At 46.7% G+C, this 18,077-nt stretch overlaps 1 protein-coding gene across 1 annotated transcript in view; it reads right to left on the reverse strand.

The window, feature by feature from the left end:
* UBE2E1 (ubiquitin conjugating enzyme E2 E1) overlaps nt 1–18,077 on the reverse strand; it is a 66,923-nt gene that overhangs the window by 47,818 nt on the left and 1,028 nt on the right. Inside the window, exons 2-3 of the mRNA XM_043893540.1 lie at nt 17,876–18,060; nt 14,279–14,329 (exon numbers count right to left, since the gene is read on the reverse strand). Of these exons, the coding sequence (XP_043749475.1) occupies nt 14,279–14,329; nt 17,876–18,027 (203 nt within the window). The 5' untranslated portion in view covers nt 18,028–18,060. The remainder of the gene's footprint in view (nt 1–14,278; nt 14,330–17,875; nt 18,061–18,077) is intronic.

Genomic DNA, 18,077 nt, shown 5'->3' on the forward strand with positions numbered 1-18,077 from the left:
AGGGAGGCTGAGTCCCGAGGCTCCCCCCAGCAGCCCCGCGCCACCTGCCCTTCAGCTGGAAGCCGGGCCAGCAGGGGAGACCCAGCGAAGAAGCCGCTTCTGTCGGCGGCGCCAACGTCACAGGGCAGTCACACCCCCGCCCACCCGGTAGTCAGAGAGGCGAGCGGAGATTTCTAGATATGAGATATCTAGATACAGTAGGTATGACAGATCTATCCTATCCAGGTATAATAGAAAGCTATATAAAGAAATGTCAGGGAATCTTGTTCGTAAGGCAAAAAACAAACAAGAATATTTACAAAGAGTAACTCCGTGAGCTCTTTTTATGAGCTGGAAATTTTGGGTGAGACTAGGCCAATCATGGTGGTATAGACCACTCCTCTGTTTAAAACTGTCCAATGGCCTTCTACTGAAATCAATACAATCTGACGGCTGCCCACCTCATCTCCTCCTACTCTAGACCTCATGCATAATGTCTAGTCTTCTATTTGTTGTCTTTGGGCTTAAAAATGTCCTCTCATGGCTGGCTCCTTGTCATCCCTCAGGGCCATCTCTCCCAACTGGCATCAACCAATGCTCCCACTGGCCCTGTCACTCACTACGCCATTACTCTATACTAATTTCTTAGCACTGCTACCTGAAATTACTTTTTGTACACTTTCCTCCCAGCTTTACTGAAAAGTAATCCGCATACAGCACTGCATAAGTTTAAGGCGTACAGCATAACGTTCTGACTTCTGAATACATCATGAAGTGATGATCACCGTAAGTGAATATCCATCATCTCATTACAGATACAAAATTAAAGAAACAGAAAACATTTTTTCTTGTGATAAGAACTGTTTTATACATTTTTAACATTGTTCCTCCCCTCCATATGCATGTAAGCTCCATGAGCACTTTTCCAGTGAAGCCTCTATCTGGTGTGCCTGGCACAACAGGAACTGCCCACTAAGTGTCAGGATGAGCGGCTGTGTGTGGTGTAGACCAGCGGAACACAGCTGTGTCTGAAGTCAAAAGGCCGCCGGCTGCAGTACACCAGGGCAGACTCTGAGCAGAGACTTGCAGAGGGATCCACAGGCCCCAGGGAAACAGGCAAGGGGGGGGGGGGGGGTACCCCGCCCACCCCAGCTAGTCACTGATAACCGCCAGGCCTCAATACACTTGCAAAACTAGTAGTAAGATTAAACTGGAACAAACAAAAATCTGTCATTATCACAGACAATTCTTGTGATGCAAATCACGTGTATTCAGGATGTCATATGTTTTTAAAAGTCATTCAAGGAACATAATTTACTAATCTACTGGGCCTGGAGAACATCTGTTGGGGGAACGAACCATACTTTCAAAGTTCAGGCCAACAGCAATTCATAGAGTCTGGAGACACACAATCACATCTCTTCCTCAACAAGTCCAGTGTCACAAACCTTTCTGGTTCAAGTGAATGTGTTCAGAACAAACAGAAAACTTCACCCAACTGGCTAACTTTTTTGTTCTGAAGGGATGGGGGGTGGGGGAGGCGGCGCAGAGCAAGGAATAAGGAAGCTAGAAAGCAAAGCGACAAAGATTTCAGCCCGAAAGGAAGTGGTAGACTAAGCCTGCATTATGTCATTAAGTCTCAAGATTTGACTCAGCCCTTTAAACAAGACAGCATTTCTCTTCCTGCACCTCCAGGTCAAAGTGTTACCATCGCACTGCATGGGCTTGTTCGACCTCAGACAAACTTCAGAACTGGAGGGGCTTACTACCAGGTTACAAAGTTTAACCTTTGAAAGCAGAGTTGGACTATAACCTCTAACTGTAGAAAGGTTTCAAGAAGAGCCCTGGGAAAAGACAAACATAGTACTTGTCACCTGTGAATGAAAATTCACTCATCTCATAGTAAACAGGACATAGAAACAGAAGGGAACATCCAATCCTCCAAGCTACAGAATTTCCATCCTAACAATTGATTTGGGCTCCAAGACCTTAATAACTTTTTAGGGTTTCTTTCATAACCATGTATTTTAACTTGCAGGCACTATGAGACAGTATTTCCTCCCAGTATGTCTAAATGCAAACAGTTACAGTTCACGGCAGTAAAAGAAATTCTTACACCTACACAGCATCCAACAGCCATGGCCAGGAAGAACAAAAACCAATTTCAAATTCTGGCTCTAACAAGAACTGTGTCCTTAGCGGACGGTTTATTTTAAGACTGGCACACATCATCTGCCAGTCTGCTGTTCAGTTACTCAGTTTTATCTGACTCCACGACCCCATGCTTCCCTGGTGGTTCAGACGGTAAAGCGTCTGCCTGCAAGGCGGGAGGCCTAGGTTGGAGCCCTGGATTGGGAAGATCCCCTAGAGAAGGAAATGGCAACCCACTCCGGTATTTTGGCCTGGAGAATCCCCTGGATGGAGGAGTTTGGTAGGTTATGCCCACAGGGTCACAAAGAGTCAGACATGACTGAGCGATTTCCCTTTCACTACGACCCAATGGACTATAGGCCAGGCTCCTCTGTCCATGTGATTCTCCAGGGAAGAATACTGGAGCAGGTTGTCATTTCCTTCTCCAGAGAATCTTCCCTACCCAGGGATGGAACCCATTATCTCCTGCAATGGCAGGTGAATTCTTTACCACTGAGCCACCTGTGAAGCCCTTGGCAATGTTTACTATGTAATAAATACATTTTGGATGTGAAAACATCTCAGTATTCTGAGCTACAAAGCAGCAGCACTTTCTGGGGGCCTGCCAATCAGGCTGAAGAATAAAAGTATGCATTCTGAGGACTTTCCTTAAAAGGGTTACTCAGGAAAAGGACCAAGGCCAAAGCAGAATCATATACTGTCAATAATACAAGGCACTGCCGTCTTTACTGCCAGTCTCTGCTCACACATGACTATCGCCACTTAAGGTACATCTGCTGAACTGTTTACTTAGGTTAGAGAGAAAGCTCTCTCTCATGTATATATATAAAAAAATCCTCCTGGGTGCTTGTTATAAAACAAATGTTTTCTTTCAGAATCTTTGATGGACACCACTTTAACGATCTTCTTTAGGATAAATGTGTTCTAGCAGAGTCAGCTAAGAAATAAAATTTTACAAAGCCAATTCCAGTAACTTTCCTAACACTGACATACATTTCCATAAAGGAGGAAGGGTTATGAGTGGTGGCAGGAGAAATTTAAGTTATTTGGGGAGCAAAGTGCCATGTAACCAAAACCCTTGTGGTTCCACAGTTACCGTCTGTCTTCCTCTGCCATACCTAATGCTTCTGTGATTCTAACAAATACTCTGAACTAGCTGAATGTCTCCCAACCCAGAAAATCTCTTTATTCTGTCATCAACTCCCACAGCTTTGCTCTCACTCTTCCAGGAGGTCTAAGCCACTAACTTACCCAAACGACCCCATCTACCGGACGCCTCCATCTCACCACGTGAGCCAGCACCAGGACTCAAGTCTGAAGTTTCCCACCATACAAGCAAAGATGGTTTCTCTGTGTCGTCAACTTTAACTTACAGATGTGAGAAAATTATTTGAATATGAGAGATCATAAATAACTTCTCCTCCAAGCACTCATTTACTATAAGGACCTCTCTTTTAAAAAGTGAAAAAAATCAATCATAATCCAAAACCCCACTTTTGAACAAAGCTAATGTCAATGAAATACAGTGTATTTTGGAGACTAAAAATGTAGTGCTTTGACTGACAACTTTTGTGAGGTGAATAAACAGACACCAACTAGATCCCTTAGGACAGCTGTGGAATCCCCCCACCCCTGCTCCAAATCGGAATGGGAACCTGGCATCTGGTTTCTCTGCATAACTGCTATTTAAACATGTGGCTCTGACAGGAGGAACTAGGGAAGATCAGCATTTGCATCGTCTCACAGGGAACTGTTATCCACGGGCAGCAGTAACTATAGGTGTCTCACTGTCCCCGGCTTAGGGTGTATAATTTACAAGTATGTGTCTTGAGAATCAACCTCAGAAAAAGGGTCAATTTCAATTATCAAGTTAACCGCACCAAGAGTGCCTGGGATAATCTGAAACAAATTAATAAAATGGGACTGGAAGATGATTGGAAAGGTGATGCTTGTACGATCTTTAAGAGTTCCAGGTACATTCAACATAAAACAACGTTAACAGTCAACCTTAAAAGGATGAAAAAAAAAATCGACTATGATGCATAACTTCTGCTGTGTTAAAAGTAAACACACAAACCCACTTATTCTAGTGCACTCACAAGTGTGAAGAGCACAGAACACTGCAAATCAAAGGAGGTTAAAAAGTTTAAGGATGGCAGCAGCAATTTACTGATTTTCCAATTTATCCACTACCTAGTATTTTCAAACGAAGTCCAGCAAAAGGGATTTATCAAAATAAAATACATGACCCTCCGCACTGTTTACATATGGTATCCACACCACAGTGTTAGCCGTAACGATCACAAGGGCCTTGAATCTAGGAAAGCAGGAACTTCTCTAGTGGAAGGAGAGAGAAGGACCCCCCCCACAGTCCTTTTGAGAATTCGCTGAAAATGATAGACTCCCCCCCCCCCCAAGAGAAATAACATACACAATGTTAAGAACAATTAAACTAGTGTAAAAATCTGGCAACACTGAATCACTTCCCTGGATAAACACAGTGAAAGCTGCTAGCTGGGAAGAGTAACACAAACACCTTTTCCTTCTCGACAGTCAGCGCCTCTACTGGATCGGTCTCGTGAAGGTCACCAACCACGAGAAGGTGTAAAACCCAACAGATGCCTGCTGGTCTCCGCTTCGCCCACCTCAGCAGCACTGCTTCAGAGCTGATGGCCACTCCACTCAAAACTCCTCCCACTCGCTGTTTCCTCACCCCCATCTCTGCCTTCCCTTCTCTGTCTCCTTTTCTGGCTTCTCCTTGAGCCTCCACCACCTCTGTCTAAAAGACGTCCAAGTCTTCATCCTGAGCCCTCTTCTCACACCTTCCTCTCCCGGTGAGCTGGAGACATCTAAGAACCTCTACGAGCTGACTTCTCCCAAGGGTACACCTCTCAAGTCTCTGGGTCTAGAGTCCATGATACTCCTCTGAAAAAGCAAAGGGAAGTCGCTCAGTTGTGTCCAACTCTTTGCGACCCCTCCATCCATGGGATTTTCCAGGCAGGGGTACTGGAGTGGGTTGCCATTTCCTTCTCCAGGGGAACCTTCCCAGGAATCAAACCCAGGTCTCCCACATTGCAGGCAGATGCTTTAACGTCTGAGCCACCAGGAAGGGTGACTGATGTGCCGAATTACAGAAAAGGGCTTAGGCCTGGCCCAGGAGAGTTCTGCACGCCAGTAATTACAGTATTAATGAACCGTATGCTGCCCAGGTAACAATACCCAGTGATAACTTCAGTTATGCAAAGTCAACAGGCCCTTCCTGACGGAGACATCACCTTGGCCTCCTCCAAGTTTATCATAAGCTATGTAGCGTGGCACAGGGCTTCCCTGGCGGCTTAGTGGTGAAGAGTCCACCGAGAATGCAGGAGATGAGGGTTCGATTCCCTGGTCGGGAAGATCCCTGGAGGAGGAAATGGCAGTCCACTCCAGGGTGCCTGCCTGGAGAATCCCACGGACAGGGGAGCCTGGCAGGCTACCGTCCATGCGGTCACAAGCAGCGGGACCTGACTCCATGGGTAAACAATGACAAAGTGTGGCAGGGCCTCTGCATACGCTTCAAGCAAGGAGCTGTCCGCACACGGCAGCCCCCGGATTGCAGTCTCCAGCAAGGAGCCCTGGTGAGTGCCTCAGCCTCTGGAGGAGGCGGGTTCCTGGGGCGAGGCGCACAGTCTGACAGCAGTCACCGGCCGGCTGTTTCACTTCAGAGCACAGCCGCACGGGACAGGTGGACAAGCACGGGCTCATCACGCAGCCCTGCTCACTCGCTGATGGCGGGGAATCTATCAGATGCCTCCGGCGGGTGCCAGCACCTCCACGTAACCCACCCTGGAAAGGCTCTGGACACAGGGAGCCGCTCCGGGAAGCCCAATTTACTCAGCACCCCTAAACCCATGCTCGCTTCTTGGCAAACAGTAATCTTTTGAAGTCAAAACGCATGAACAAAGGTACTGCTATTTTCTGCACACATCTTCCCAAACTAGCCACAGCACCGTCTTCTGTACCACACAGCGTTCCTCTGTGATGCCAGCAAGGTGAAAATTGCCCAGACAGACTGGCAGGCTCCTCGGAAGACTGCCAGCAATGGGCACCTGTAAAATGCGGCCCCATTTCTCCAGCTCTCTCCAGTACTTTCTGAAGAGGGTAATGAGAACGTCCCAGTAAACTATCAGACTCAGGCTGGGTTTCTGTGCTTGTATTTTAGTCTAACAAACATGTATTGTTGTTTATTTATTCTCTCTTGGACAATGTAGGGATGCAAAGACGTAATCCCTGCTCTCAAGGAACGTCAAGTCTCCCAGGAAAGAACAAATGGAAGAACACTGGCGACAGGGGCTGCTTTTCCAGCAGCCGGAGTGTTCCTCGAGGACCACGAAGGCTTCGGTCCTCTAGACACAACCCCTCCATCCGCAGGCTCAGGCCAGCAGCCTTCCAAAACACGCGCTTTCCCACTTACCGCCTCCCAGGTGGCGCTAGTGGTAAGAACCCACCTGCCAACGCACGAGGCAGAAGAGACAGGGGTCTGAGCCCTCGGCGGGGAAGAGCCCCTGGAGGAGGGCATGGCCACCCACTCCAGTGTGGCTGCCTGGAGAAGCCCATGGACAGGAGGGCCTGCCGGGCTACAGTCCACGGGGTCGAAAAGAGTTGGGCACGACGGCAGTGACTTAGCTCTCACTCACCCATCTCAGTTCTGTATCCTACTGTCTTCCCTACAAACTGTGTTCAAAGAACACTACCTCTCCCGCCCCTGCCTTCTCACTTTTTCCCTCTCAGTCTACAGAGCAGGCTGTTATACTTTAAGTCCACAGGGAAAACTTCCTTGCCTCCCCCATGGCTCACAGCTCTCCCCTACTTGACATCTGTGTTGGCAGGGCCGCGCTGCTCCCCCCTCCCAGTGCAGATCTCAGTCCTCCTCCCGGGGCCATCGGGCGGACCTCATCACCCACCTTCGCATCTACCAGAGACGCCCAGGGCCAGCCCCAGCCCCAGCCCCGGCGTCCCGCCAGCCCACCTCAGACTCAATGCACAGAAACCCACATACAGGCATCCCAACGCCCGCAGATCACTGCCAAACGGTTCTGCAAAATAAATATATAGAGATGAGACAGAAGCAAAGCAGAGATGAAGTTTTAACAGTTGATGTGTGGGGGTGAAGGCTGGAGCTCCCTGTAATACTCTTTCAACTCTTCCGTAGTTTGAAAGTTTTCAGATTTAAAAAGTTGGGGGAAAAGAGTCTGTAGGATCAGAATAAAGACAGGCATCGTGGTTGCTGTCCTTTGGGCAGTCTGTGAGTCTCACCTGTCTAATCTACAACAGGTGAGGGAGATCTGACAGCTCGATGACGGTGACAATAAACCTAAATGTACCATCAACACGCACGTCCTGACTGACGGCCTGCCAAGGAGCAGCGCTGCGCTCAGCGCTGCGTGTAGGGCGTCCACGAAGCACTCGGCCCGGAGCAGGAGCCAGGCTTCCGGCCCCCCGCTTGTGCTCACGGCACCACCGTCTTCCCCGGGCCCCTGAGCCCTCTCCACGCCCCACACCTCAAGAGTTGGCCAAGTTCTCTGGTTCCAGTACTCTCCACCGCTCCCCCTCCACTGAGGCCACCGCCTGTCCCCATCCCAGGCCCACCGGCCCTCCCGCCTGGACTCTGTGGCAGGAGTCCCACGCAGTCCTTGCTTCTCTGTCCAGATGCTCAGCTCTAACTGGATCATACCTCCGGTTCAAAGGGTCTCTGGCGACCCGCCAGCACCAGGAAGTCACATCCGCAGCCTCCCGGCGACCCCGAGGAGCACACGTGTCACCGAGGCTTCTCCCGCTCCGTCTCACTGCCTTGCTTCTGGCTGTGTAGCTGTCCAGTTGGGGCCGACTCTTCGCGACCCCATGGACCATAGCCCAGGCTCCTTTGTCCATGGGCTCTCCCAGGCAAGAATTCAGGAGTGGCTTGCCATTTCCTTCTCCAGGGGATCTTCCCCACCCAGGGATGGAACCCACGGCTCCTGCTGGTCGGGAAGGCTCTTCACCACTGAGCCACCTGGGAAGCCCCTGGCCACACGCCGGCTCCCTGTCGCCCAGCAGTGCCCTGGCTGCTTTCCTGTGACCCCGGGGCCTGCATGGGTGCCCCTTCTCCCCCAACAGGGTCTCTCACTCTCCCCATTCACTTCTGCTCTCCTGCACAGCCCCAGACACAAACCCTCCTATCAGGTCACAGTAATATCGCACTCCTCTGAACCTTTAAAATAATGTCACATGCACTCACTACTTTGTAAGTACTATTGACACTTCCAAGTACAATCCAAAATCTTATGTGCATTTCTTACCAAGATTCCTAAACAATGAAGTCCCTGAAGGCAATGACTTTTCACATGTGACAGGCACTCAAGGTTTATGACAGGAACCTAACATTCTGTTACACAAATCCAAAAAAACTGTAGCATTGCCTCCTAAACTATGAACAATTTTCCCTTAAGATGCCAACATTTTAACAGCAGTCTAGTCTTTTTTCTTTTCCTTCTTTTAGTGTGGTAAAATATATAATACAAAATTTGCCATTTTAAACCACTTGAAAGTGTAAAATTCAGTACCATTAATTATAATGACAACATTGTGCAACTATCACCACTATCTGTTGGCAAAATTTTCATCACCCCAAACAGAAACTGCCCCTGTTAAGAAATAACTACCAATTCTCCCTTCCTCCTACCCCTGGGAACCCTCCAATCTGCCTGTTCTAATTATGTCATCATGTAAATGGAATCATGTAATAATATTTGTCCTTTTGCCTATCTTATTTTCAAGCTCATTCATGGTATATAGCATGAATCAGAACTTCATTCCACGGGCCTTTCTTGGCAGTCCAGTGGCTGACTCTCGCTTCCACTGCTGCGGATGAGGGTTCGATCACCCCTCACTCCCCCGGGGGGAACTGAGATCCCACGTGCTGGGCAGTGCAGCGGCGGGTGGGGACAGCTTTTTGGGGCCGAAAAATATTCCATTATACGGATAGACCACATTTTGTGTATCCGCTCATCTGCTGATGGACACTTGGTTATTTGCACTTTTTGACTACTATGAGCAGCTATGAACACTGACTCAATGCCGAGTCCCTGCTTTCAATCCTTTTGGGACAACACTTAGGAGTAGAATTGCTGGGTCACACAGGAATTCTTTTTCGCTTTATGGGAAACAACAGCAGTATAGTTTGACAATTCACACATGTGGTCTTTTGGGAAGCACAACACCCACAAGACTTCCTACTCATTTAGGAAACAGTTCACTTTTGGACAGGTAACAGATAAATGAAAAATATATACAAGGAAGGCTGTTTTTCAGCAGGTAAGGTGAGACAGGGTTTTGTACAGGAAGACTTCTGTTGAACCTGCTTCTTAAACCCAAGCAAGCATACAAAACACGCTTGGACGAGATGATCAGCCTTTACGACTGTAAGAAGAGGATCATCTCTTTTCAGCCCAAGGTGGGCAGCCTGGGATTTCTAAACTGACATCGCATTATTATTACCACCAATGCCAGGAGATTTTATAAAACCACAGAATACAACAATGTAAAGTCACAGACACGATCAGTGCTGACCCAGAGCACCTCTGTAATGGCAAGGTCAGAAGAGACCTCCAGGAGTATCTTTCACTCTACAACTTCTGCATCTCAGTCTTTCAAAAACATACATTCTTATAATCATATAACAGCCTAAAATTGTACTTAAAATACAAGCAATAAAACGCAATGTTAGGAAAAAAGATGAGCCATTAAAGGGAGCTAAATGGGCAGGTCTAATAGAATCACCATCTTATACAATCAGAACACTCTTTATCTCATGTGAACTTTACAACACCATGAGGCAGGTCAGCCCAGTGTTCAACCCTTTGAGTAAATGAGGAAAAGAAGGTTGAGAAGACTGCTTTACATTTTTTTTAATGCTCCTGACATTAGCCTTTGTATCATATTAAAAAAAAGGGTGAGTTTAGCTGTAAAACTTTAAAACCACTGTATCTGATTACATTCTAGGTCTGCCCCCAAAATAAAAAGCACTGACTTAGTTGGGTTTATATATTTAGGAAACAGAAAAATAATGCTCAAAATGTAATAAAGTCATCTAATATAAAAGGAAATTTTATTTTTATTATTCTCACCCATGTCTGAAATGTTTAATGACTTCTATAAGACACTTTGTCCTAAATCTTAATTTTTAGGTTTTGAGGCACTAAATGAGTATTTACTCAAAATTCTGATATATATAATAAGAGAAATCTGAAGTTTAAAGGACTTGTGCAAAATGTGTCATTTATTATGTGCAGACATACAGGCTACAGACATTTATGGCTACAGGTTAGTTATATAGCTATAACTAGTTAATTTAGCAAAGCCTGAGCCCCAGGCTGTAAATAACAGCTACAAAACTGACTCTAGTGGCCCAGAGTTCACCAGCTATCTAAAAGGCATAATTTTACAATCCAATGCTTTAGGAAATCATTACAGTAGTTAAGACAGAATTCTTCTCCTAAAGGAGTGAGAGCCAAAATGCAGAGGGAAAAGCCTAAGCAAAAGCAGAGTACATGAACTGGGAAACTGGTTATGGTTATATTTATATGTACAAATATAATAGCTCAGAGATACTAAGGAATTTGACTTTAATGGCAATACACAGTAATTTTTAAAATACAGTTTAAAATACTTTTGAGGTCACTGAATGTATGAAATAAGAGAATGAAAAAACTGGCTTAAAACTCAACATTCAAAAAACTAAGATCGTGGCATCCCATCCCATCACTTCATGGCAAATAGATGGCGAAAAAGTGACAATAGTGACTTCTTTTCTCCCTGTAGACAGTTACTGTAGCCATGAAATTAGAAAACACTTGCTCCTTGGAAGAAAAACTGTAACATATCTAGACAGCAGTTTAAAAAACAGAGACAAAGGTCCATCTAGTCAAAGCTATCTATGGTTCTCCCAGTAGTCATGTACAGATGTCAGAGCTAAACCATAAACGCTGAGCGCCAAAGAACTGACACCTTTGAACTGTGGTGTAGAAGACGACTCTTGAGAGTCCCGTGGACAGCAGAGATCCAACCAGTCAATCCTAAAGGAAATCAACCCTGAATATTCACTGGAAAGACTGACGCTGAAGTTCCAATACTTTGGCCACCAAATGCGAAAAGCTGACTCACTGGAAAAGACCCTGATGGTGGCAAAGATTGAGGGCAGGAGGAGAAGGAGGTGACAGAGGAGGAGATGGTTGGATGGTATCACTGACTCAATGGACATGAGTTTGAACAAATCAGGGAGACAGTGAAGGACAGGGAAGCAGGGTGTGCTGCAGTCCACGGGGCCGCAGAGTAGCAGACAACTGAACAGCAACAATCGAATATATTCCTCATTTTGTTCTTCAAAAAAACTACTCAAAACACTGAGGATTTAACTTGATGTGCTCAAACATAACTTTGTGAGAAACTGCATTTCACACAAGTCTGGAAGTTCAGTAAGTTCACATATATTTGTCAAGTACTAAAATTACTCAACACATCCAGTGCACCTTCAGGAGAAGCAATTCTCCCAATGATTTGCAATAATCAATGGTTTACTGAGGCTACCATGTTCCAACTACTATACTTCAGTAAAGTAATGTAGCTAAATTTAAAGCCACACACTCAACAGTGACTAAAGAAAGGCAGCTCTACAAAAGCTTAATGTACATTAATTAAAAGTTAATTATTCAAAAAAAAAAAAAAAAAGTTAATTATTCAACTCACTCAAAATACAGTTTACAACTGTTGAAATTAAAAATATTTAAGAACCAAGCTATCAAGCTTTCATGCTGAGTAACATTAAGAAAATTATAAAGAAATAAACGTGCATACACTCAATGTATCACTTAATTCACACATTTTAATTGGAAGCTAGCTTCCCTGGTGGCTCAGAAGGTAAAGAATCTGCCTGCAATGTGGGAGACCTGGGTTGGATCCCTGGTGGGGAAGATCCCCTGGAGAAGGGAAAGGCTACCCACTCCAGTATTCTTGCCTGGAGAATCCCATGGACAGAGGAGCCTGGTGAGTTACAGTCCATGGGATTCCAAAGAGTTGAACACGAACTTCAAAAAGTAGCTTCAAGTTATCCATTTCCATCTCAAATAACAATGTACATTAAAATAGTAAATGATTCAATCCTATAAGGTACCAACAGAAAACATAAAACCAAACTCATTTAAGTTAGCTCACTATTGCGGTATTGTATAACATTCTGTCAGTAATACTAGTAAACCAACCAAAAGTAGAAATCATAGTTCACAGTACTTAAACAGCCCTACTGAAAAATGTCTTCAGAAAAATAAGGCAGTCTTCACTTTTAAAAATCAACATAATACACATTTCCCTCCCAAAATAAAAATGTCTTATGTTTTCTCTGAAAAAATTTCTCTGAAATTTTTTCAAAATGTTTAAGTACGTTAAAGCTTATCTCCCCACCACCCACAACCCAACATCCATCCAGTCTGGTGCTTCCCCTGGCCCCCAGGTGATGGATGGTCAGAGGTTTCACCTTGAAGGGTCTTCAGGAGGGTTTTCCAAGGATAAGAAGTTCTACATGTTGAGCAATACAAATCTCTCACAAGGGAACTCAGCTAAAATGGTAGGAAACTAAAGTGTACTGAGAACTGATTTTTTTAAAGAAAATGATTAATCCCATGAAAACCTTCGAATTGTTTACAATTTTAAACTGTAAATTTAAGAAAGTAGTTTATGCCTTGATAAGCATTATTAGTTTTGAAACCATGCTTTAAAAACTTGGTACCTAGATCAGCTAAAGCTGTCTGAACCCACAAGACACGCATGGAAAACACATGATATCCAATATGTGGGTGGTAAGGACAGGGACCAGAGGTACCTCAGGGAATGCCCATGGGTTCACTACAACCAACCAAGGGGAGCCACAGGCCTCCAGCGGAACGAGGATGCCACCAAAATGAAAAAGGAAGCTATCCCAGCCCTAAGCCTGGCCCATTTCTCAACTGTTCAGGACAGTCTGAAAAGATCCTTAATAGCCAAGAGAGAAGTCCTCCAGAACGATTAACTGGCTACAAACTATAGGTTAAGGGCATTTCAAACTCAGAAAACAGGACAAGATTTTACAGAGGAACACTCCACACCTGGCCGACAGTAAGAACATGTTACAAAAACGGCAGTATTAAAGCTTCCCCCAATTAATCCATTAACCATAGCTTACAAAGTTCAGTGTTCATAAGCAAAATATTCCCTTTAGTTTTTCAACCTGAATATTTCCACAGGCGCATTTTAAATTCTGTGTTTATCACCACTGTTACTTGGTAGTAACAACGTCTTCCTATGCCATATAAATTTACACTTGTACAACACCACACCCTATTCCAATTATCAATCCTGAGAACTAAGAATTAGCTTAACCATTACAGTTAATTTTCAGACTGTGGTAGTAGAAGGGAATAATTAATCTCTCTCAAATGGCGCTATTATAGTACGTAGTCCTTTCTCACTTCACGTTGATTTAGTAAAATCATCCAGTCTTCCACCTTGACCCAACAAAAGCCAAATGGCTATTTTAAACAAAATCAAGTCATCACCAAATCCTTCAAAAGCGTGTATCAAACTGTTTTGAAACTGAAACACGCATCATATACACACAGTTCGAGTAACGCAATTTTGAGGAAAAACACCGCTACAGAAGAGTTTAAATCTATGAAATAATTTAAAGTGAAAACCTCTTTATCAAAGCACAAGCTATATCCTGAATCGGTCAGCCCCAAGTCCAACACAAGAACGTATATAACGCAGCGTGTGAAGACGCAGTGTTACCGCTCTATTAGCTTGAGGACAAAGAGCAGTTTTCTGAAGTAAAACGTCCCTAAGCATCTAAAAGGTCTCCCAGCACCCTCAGGAGCCATGAAGGGGCGTCCCAGACGAGCACGCGGACAGGCGTCCGCCTCAGACCACCCGCCGCACGGCGGGCTCGGCGGCCGGAGCCTCGTCAGAGCGTTCGCCCAGGCCTGATCCCAGTGTGAGCTCGGGGTCAGCGCCCCGACCACCGCTGGCCAAAGAACAAAAGCAAAAGTTTGCAACCGAGAAGAAACCTACCGTTCAGAAAGGAAAGCAAGGGAGAGGCGCTCACCTGCAGTTGGGCGGAGGGTCTAGAGTGATGTCCGCCAGCTCCTTCTGAATCCTGGATCGGGAGGCGAGGGGAGAGAAAGACAGCGGTCAGGGCGGCGCGCGCAGGGCTGACGCCCCCCCCCCCCCCCCCCCCCCGCCCAGGTTCGAGGCCCGCCTCGCGCACGCCGCACGGCTCCCGCTCGGCGGCGCCGCCGCGACCCTTCCAGAGCGCCTCGCTCGCAGCCGTTCTCCTGAGCCGCAGCAGACCGCGCGGGCGCAGCCCGCCCGCCCCGCGTCTCCCCCGCCCCGCACGGCGCCCCCCTCAGGCCGCCCGCGTCCCCGGGACGCAACCAACATGGCCGCTCCCCGCGCGGCCCCGCGGGCGCTGACCGCCCTGCCGCCTGACCGTCGGGCGGGGGCGGCGCAGGCCGCGCGGCGCCCCCGGGACGGACCCCGCCCGCGGCGGGCGAAGCCGCAGGCCCGGCTGGGGACCCCCGCGGCCCGCCCCCGCCCCCCGCCCGGACACCCCGCCCGCGGCCCGCAAGGTGCACCGGCCGCCCGGCCCCGCTCGCCAGCACACCGTGGCGCCCCTCGCACTCCCTGGCCGCCCCGGGCCGCACCCAGCACGGGCTCTGAACCCGGGACCACCCCCCCGCCCCCGGGCTCCCGTCCCCGCAGCGCCCCGCCACTGCACGGAGCCCATCCCCCGCCCCGGGCCGACGCCGCCCGGCCTTCACGCCGGGCCCGGCCTTTGTCTTCGGCCTACCTAGGCGCCCAGAGCATCAGTTCAGACCAAAGTTTGCGGCCCTGAAGCCTCCCCGCCACCTTCCAGACCAGCCTGCTGTCTTCATCACCTTTCCTGCCCCTATCGTACCCTAAAGGGCTATGTTACAACTTAAAAATCCCACCTGGGCAGTACAGGAGTAGAACACGCACACAGTCTAAAAGCAATCAATCCCAACGGATGCTCTTCTCTTCCCAAAGGTTTTCTGAGGGTAGGACAGGGCTAGCTAGCTGCGACTGCAAAAGGTTTTATGAAGGCAGTTTTTTTCATTTATAAGTCAAGAGAAATTTACCTCGAATTGGGGTGGTGATTAGGGAAGTTCCTTAAACTTTCCGATTGGAGGACATTTCTTGTCCCCTACAAATCTGGTTAACTGTAGAAAGGGCTTTGCTATCTCTGGTATCTACTTATCTGTGTCCTGCTCAATTCTTTTTGCTATTGATCGTCATATCAGCTCTGGGACCTTGGCATCCTGGGTGTTTGACTCATTATTGTATGTTAGGCAAAGTTTGGATCGCGGGCTTCCTGATTCTTGACCTGCATCTACTAGAATGGCTGTGTATGTTAAGGCCTATGTACAGGGGTAAAAATCACCTCCCCCTAAGCACAACTAGTATAAATTCTCCTTGTCAATCCAATCTCTCTGATAAAATATTCACTGAAACGGGAGCTGTCTCTTTAATACCTAAAAAAGATAATACCAGACAGCTTTATCCACTTCATTTCTACAGCAAACATTCATACTACTTCTAGAGTACTGGGAAAAGACTTGTAAGAGTAATCCACACATGTTCCACAGAGTGTTTCTTATCCAGTCCACCTGCAATGCGGGCTTGTCCTTCAGCTGTGGACTAAAAACCAACAAGCAGTTTCCTTCTAATACGCAGTTAAGTAACCTTCTGTAGGCCAACTCGGGCTTCTCTTTCATTCTATCTCCCAGTATATGTGCCCTTCCCAATTCTACTCCTACCTTCCAAATCAGTTTCTCAGAGCAGCATCTACAGGGTCTCAGCGACCTCACGTTTCCCCTTGTTCTTTCGTGGATATGAGTCCCCCCCTGTTTTTTCCCCTTTACTATTAACCACAGCTCTGCCTTATGGTAACAGCCACTCTTTCAGCAAGATTCCCAGGGAGCTAAAGCTGATGTTAACTTGATAGATAAAATTACTGTTGGAAGCTTCCCACCTTTCATTTATTTAACACCTACCATCTCTTTCCCAGGCATTTTCAAATGAGTTTTTAACTTCCTTAGCGTAAATGGACAAATTGTGTCTAGTGAAGAAAAAAAAACCTGTCTCTAATTTGCTTACATAAAGCAGACAATTCTATATTTGACACCTGTGCCTTTATCCCCAAATATATTCCTGTACACTAGGGTAATCCAGCAAAATATAAAAATGCTAATGAACTAACACAAATATTTTGCCTTAGGTCAGGCCAAAAGCTGCCCTCAGCTTGGATCAGAGCGCCCGGAGAATGGGAGCGGGAATGGAGAGAAGGCTCCATCCAAAGCAGGCAGGGTAGACACCAGGCTCGCAGAGAGCCAGCACAGGGCTGACCAAAGAGGGCCGCTCAGGACTCCTGGGAAGCTGAGATGCAGTCAAACGACCCCTCTGAAAACGAGGATCTTGCCAAGGCACCTTGCCACTTAACTCCACCTCTACACTGTTCACAGTAAGCCAGAGCCTCTCCTTCATCTCCTGTGCTTAGGTCACCAAAGCATTTTACCAACTTTTCAAATTTCCAGTCAGGGAGAATGACAGGACAGACTTTCTAACTAAGAGTTTTGGTTCACTACTCAGTGGAGAGACCTGAAGCCTCCTGTTCCATTTTTTTAACGTTCTTTTAAGACAGACATCTCTATCTAAGCTACCATTTCGATTCCTTACTATCTTCCTGGTTCGCCACTTTAAAGTTTAATGACTGTACACTGGACAACAGGATTTATGAAAAGGAATGGGGGCTCCAAGGAATCTGCTGTAGACTAAGGCTCGTGGGGGTCCGAGGAAACTACTGAAGGATGATGGAGGTTAAAAGTAGCTTCCACCAGAGACATAAGAGGGAGAGAAAAAAGAAAAAGAGCTACTGCTTGAATTCAACTTGTGTTGACAAAAGTGTTTTTGTTTTGTTTACAGCATAAAAGAAAACAGCATGAAAAAAAATTTGAGCTTCCCTGAAACTCAAGTGGAAGTTCTCAAAAAAAACAAAGAACCCCCAAAACAGCCTAGAATAACTAACTGACATAATTTATTGATTCATTAATTTGTCTCAACTCTCTAAATCAGAAAAATCTCTTTAAATCCCATCTGAAACATCCATCTCCACCTATTAAATTTTTTACTCTGCTAATGTGAGTTAGTTATTCCTTCCGCAATTTGTGAAGAAAGCACTATTCAAAGACAGATCCCATGTGCAACAGGTGAGAATAAAGTAAGACGGTGATAGAAATCGTTGTAATAGAGCTGTCCGGGCAGGTATTAGTAATTAAGTGGGATGACAGTCTTGGGGAGGGTCACAGAGTAGTGATTAACAGGACAAATAATTTGAAATCAGACTTGGGGGTCACTAGTTAACACTCATGCGGATTCTTACAAACTGCAGCAAGACACGGGGGAGGCAAGCCACAACAGCTGCATGTAGACAAGGATCAGAAGAAAAAACAGAAGCAGCAACAGAGAGAAATAATTCGGGCTTTCAAGGTCCTTTTTTCCCTTTTTAAGAACACATAAGCTCTGAGGAGCGTGTAGGCTACCCTCACTGGAGGCGGACCCAGTGCAGCCAGAGGCCGTGCGGGCAATAGGAAGCCAGCTCTGGGGGCGGGGTGGGGTTCGGTACCTCTTGGCGCTGGTGGAGAGGAGTTTGGAGTTTTTGCTCATGCTGACTTTGCTCTCCTTCTTCTTGGGGGTGTTTGCTTCTTTCTCGGTTTGCTGGTTGGAAGACGAAGACGAGGAGGAGCTGGTGCTGGCCCTCGAATCGTCATCCGACATAGCGAACCCCCCGCCCCACCCCGCAAACAGCCCCTGCAGGGGGAGGGAGA

This window comes from Cervus elaphus, chromosome 32 (genome assembly GCF_910594005.1).
Source record: "Cervus elaphus chromosome 32, mCerEla1.1, whole genome shotgun sequence".
Classification (NCBI taxonomy): Eukaryota; Metazoa; Chordata; class Mammalia; order Artiodactyla; family Cervidae; genus Cervus; species Cervus elaphus.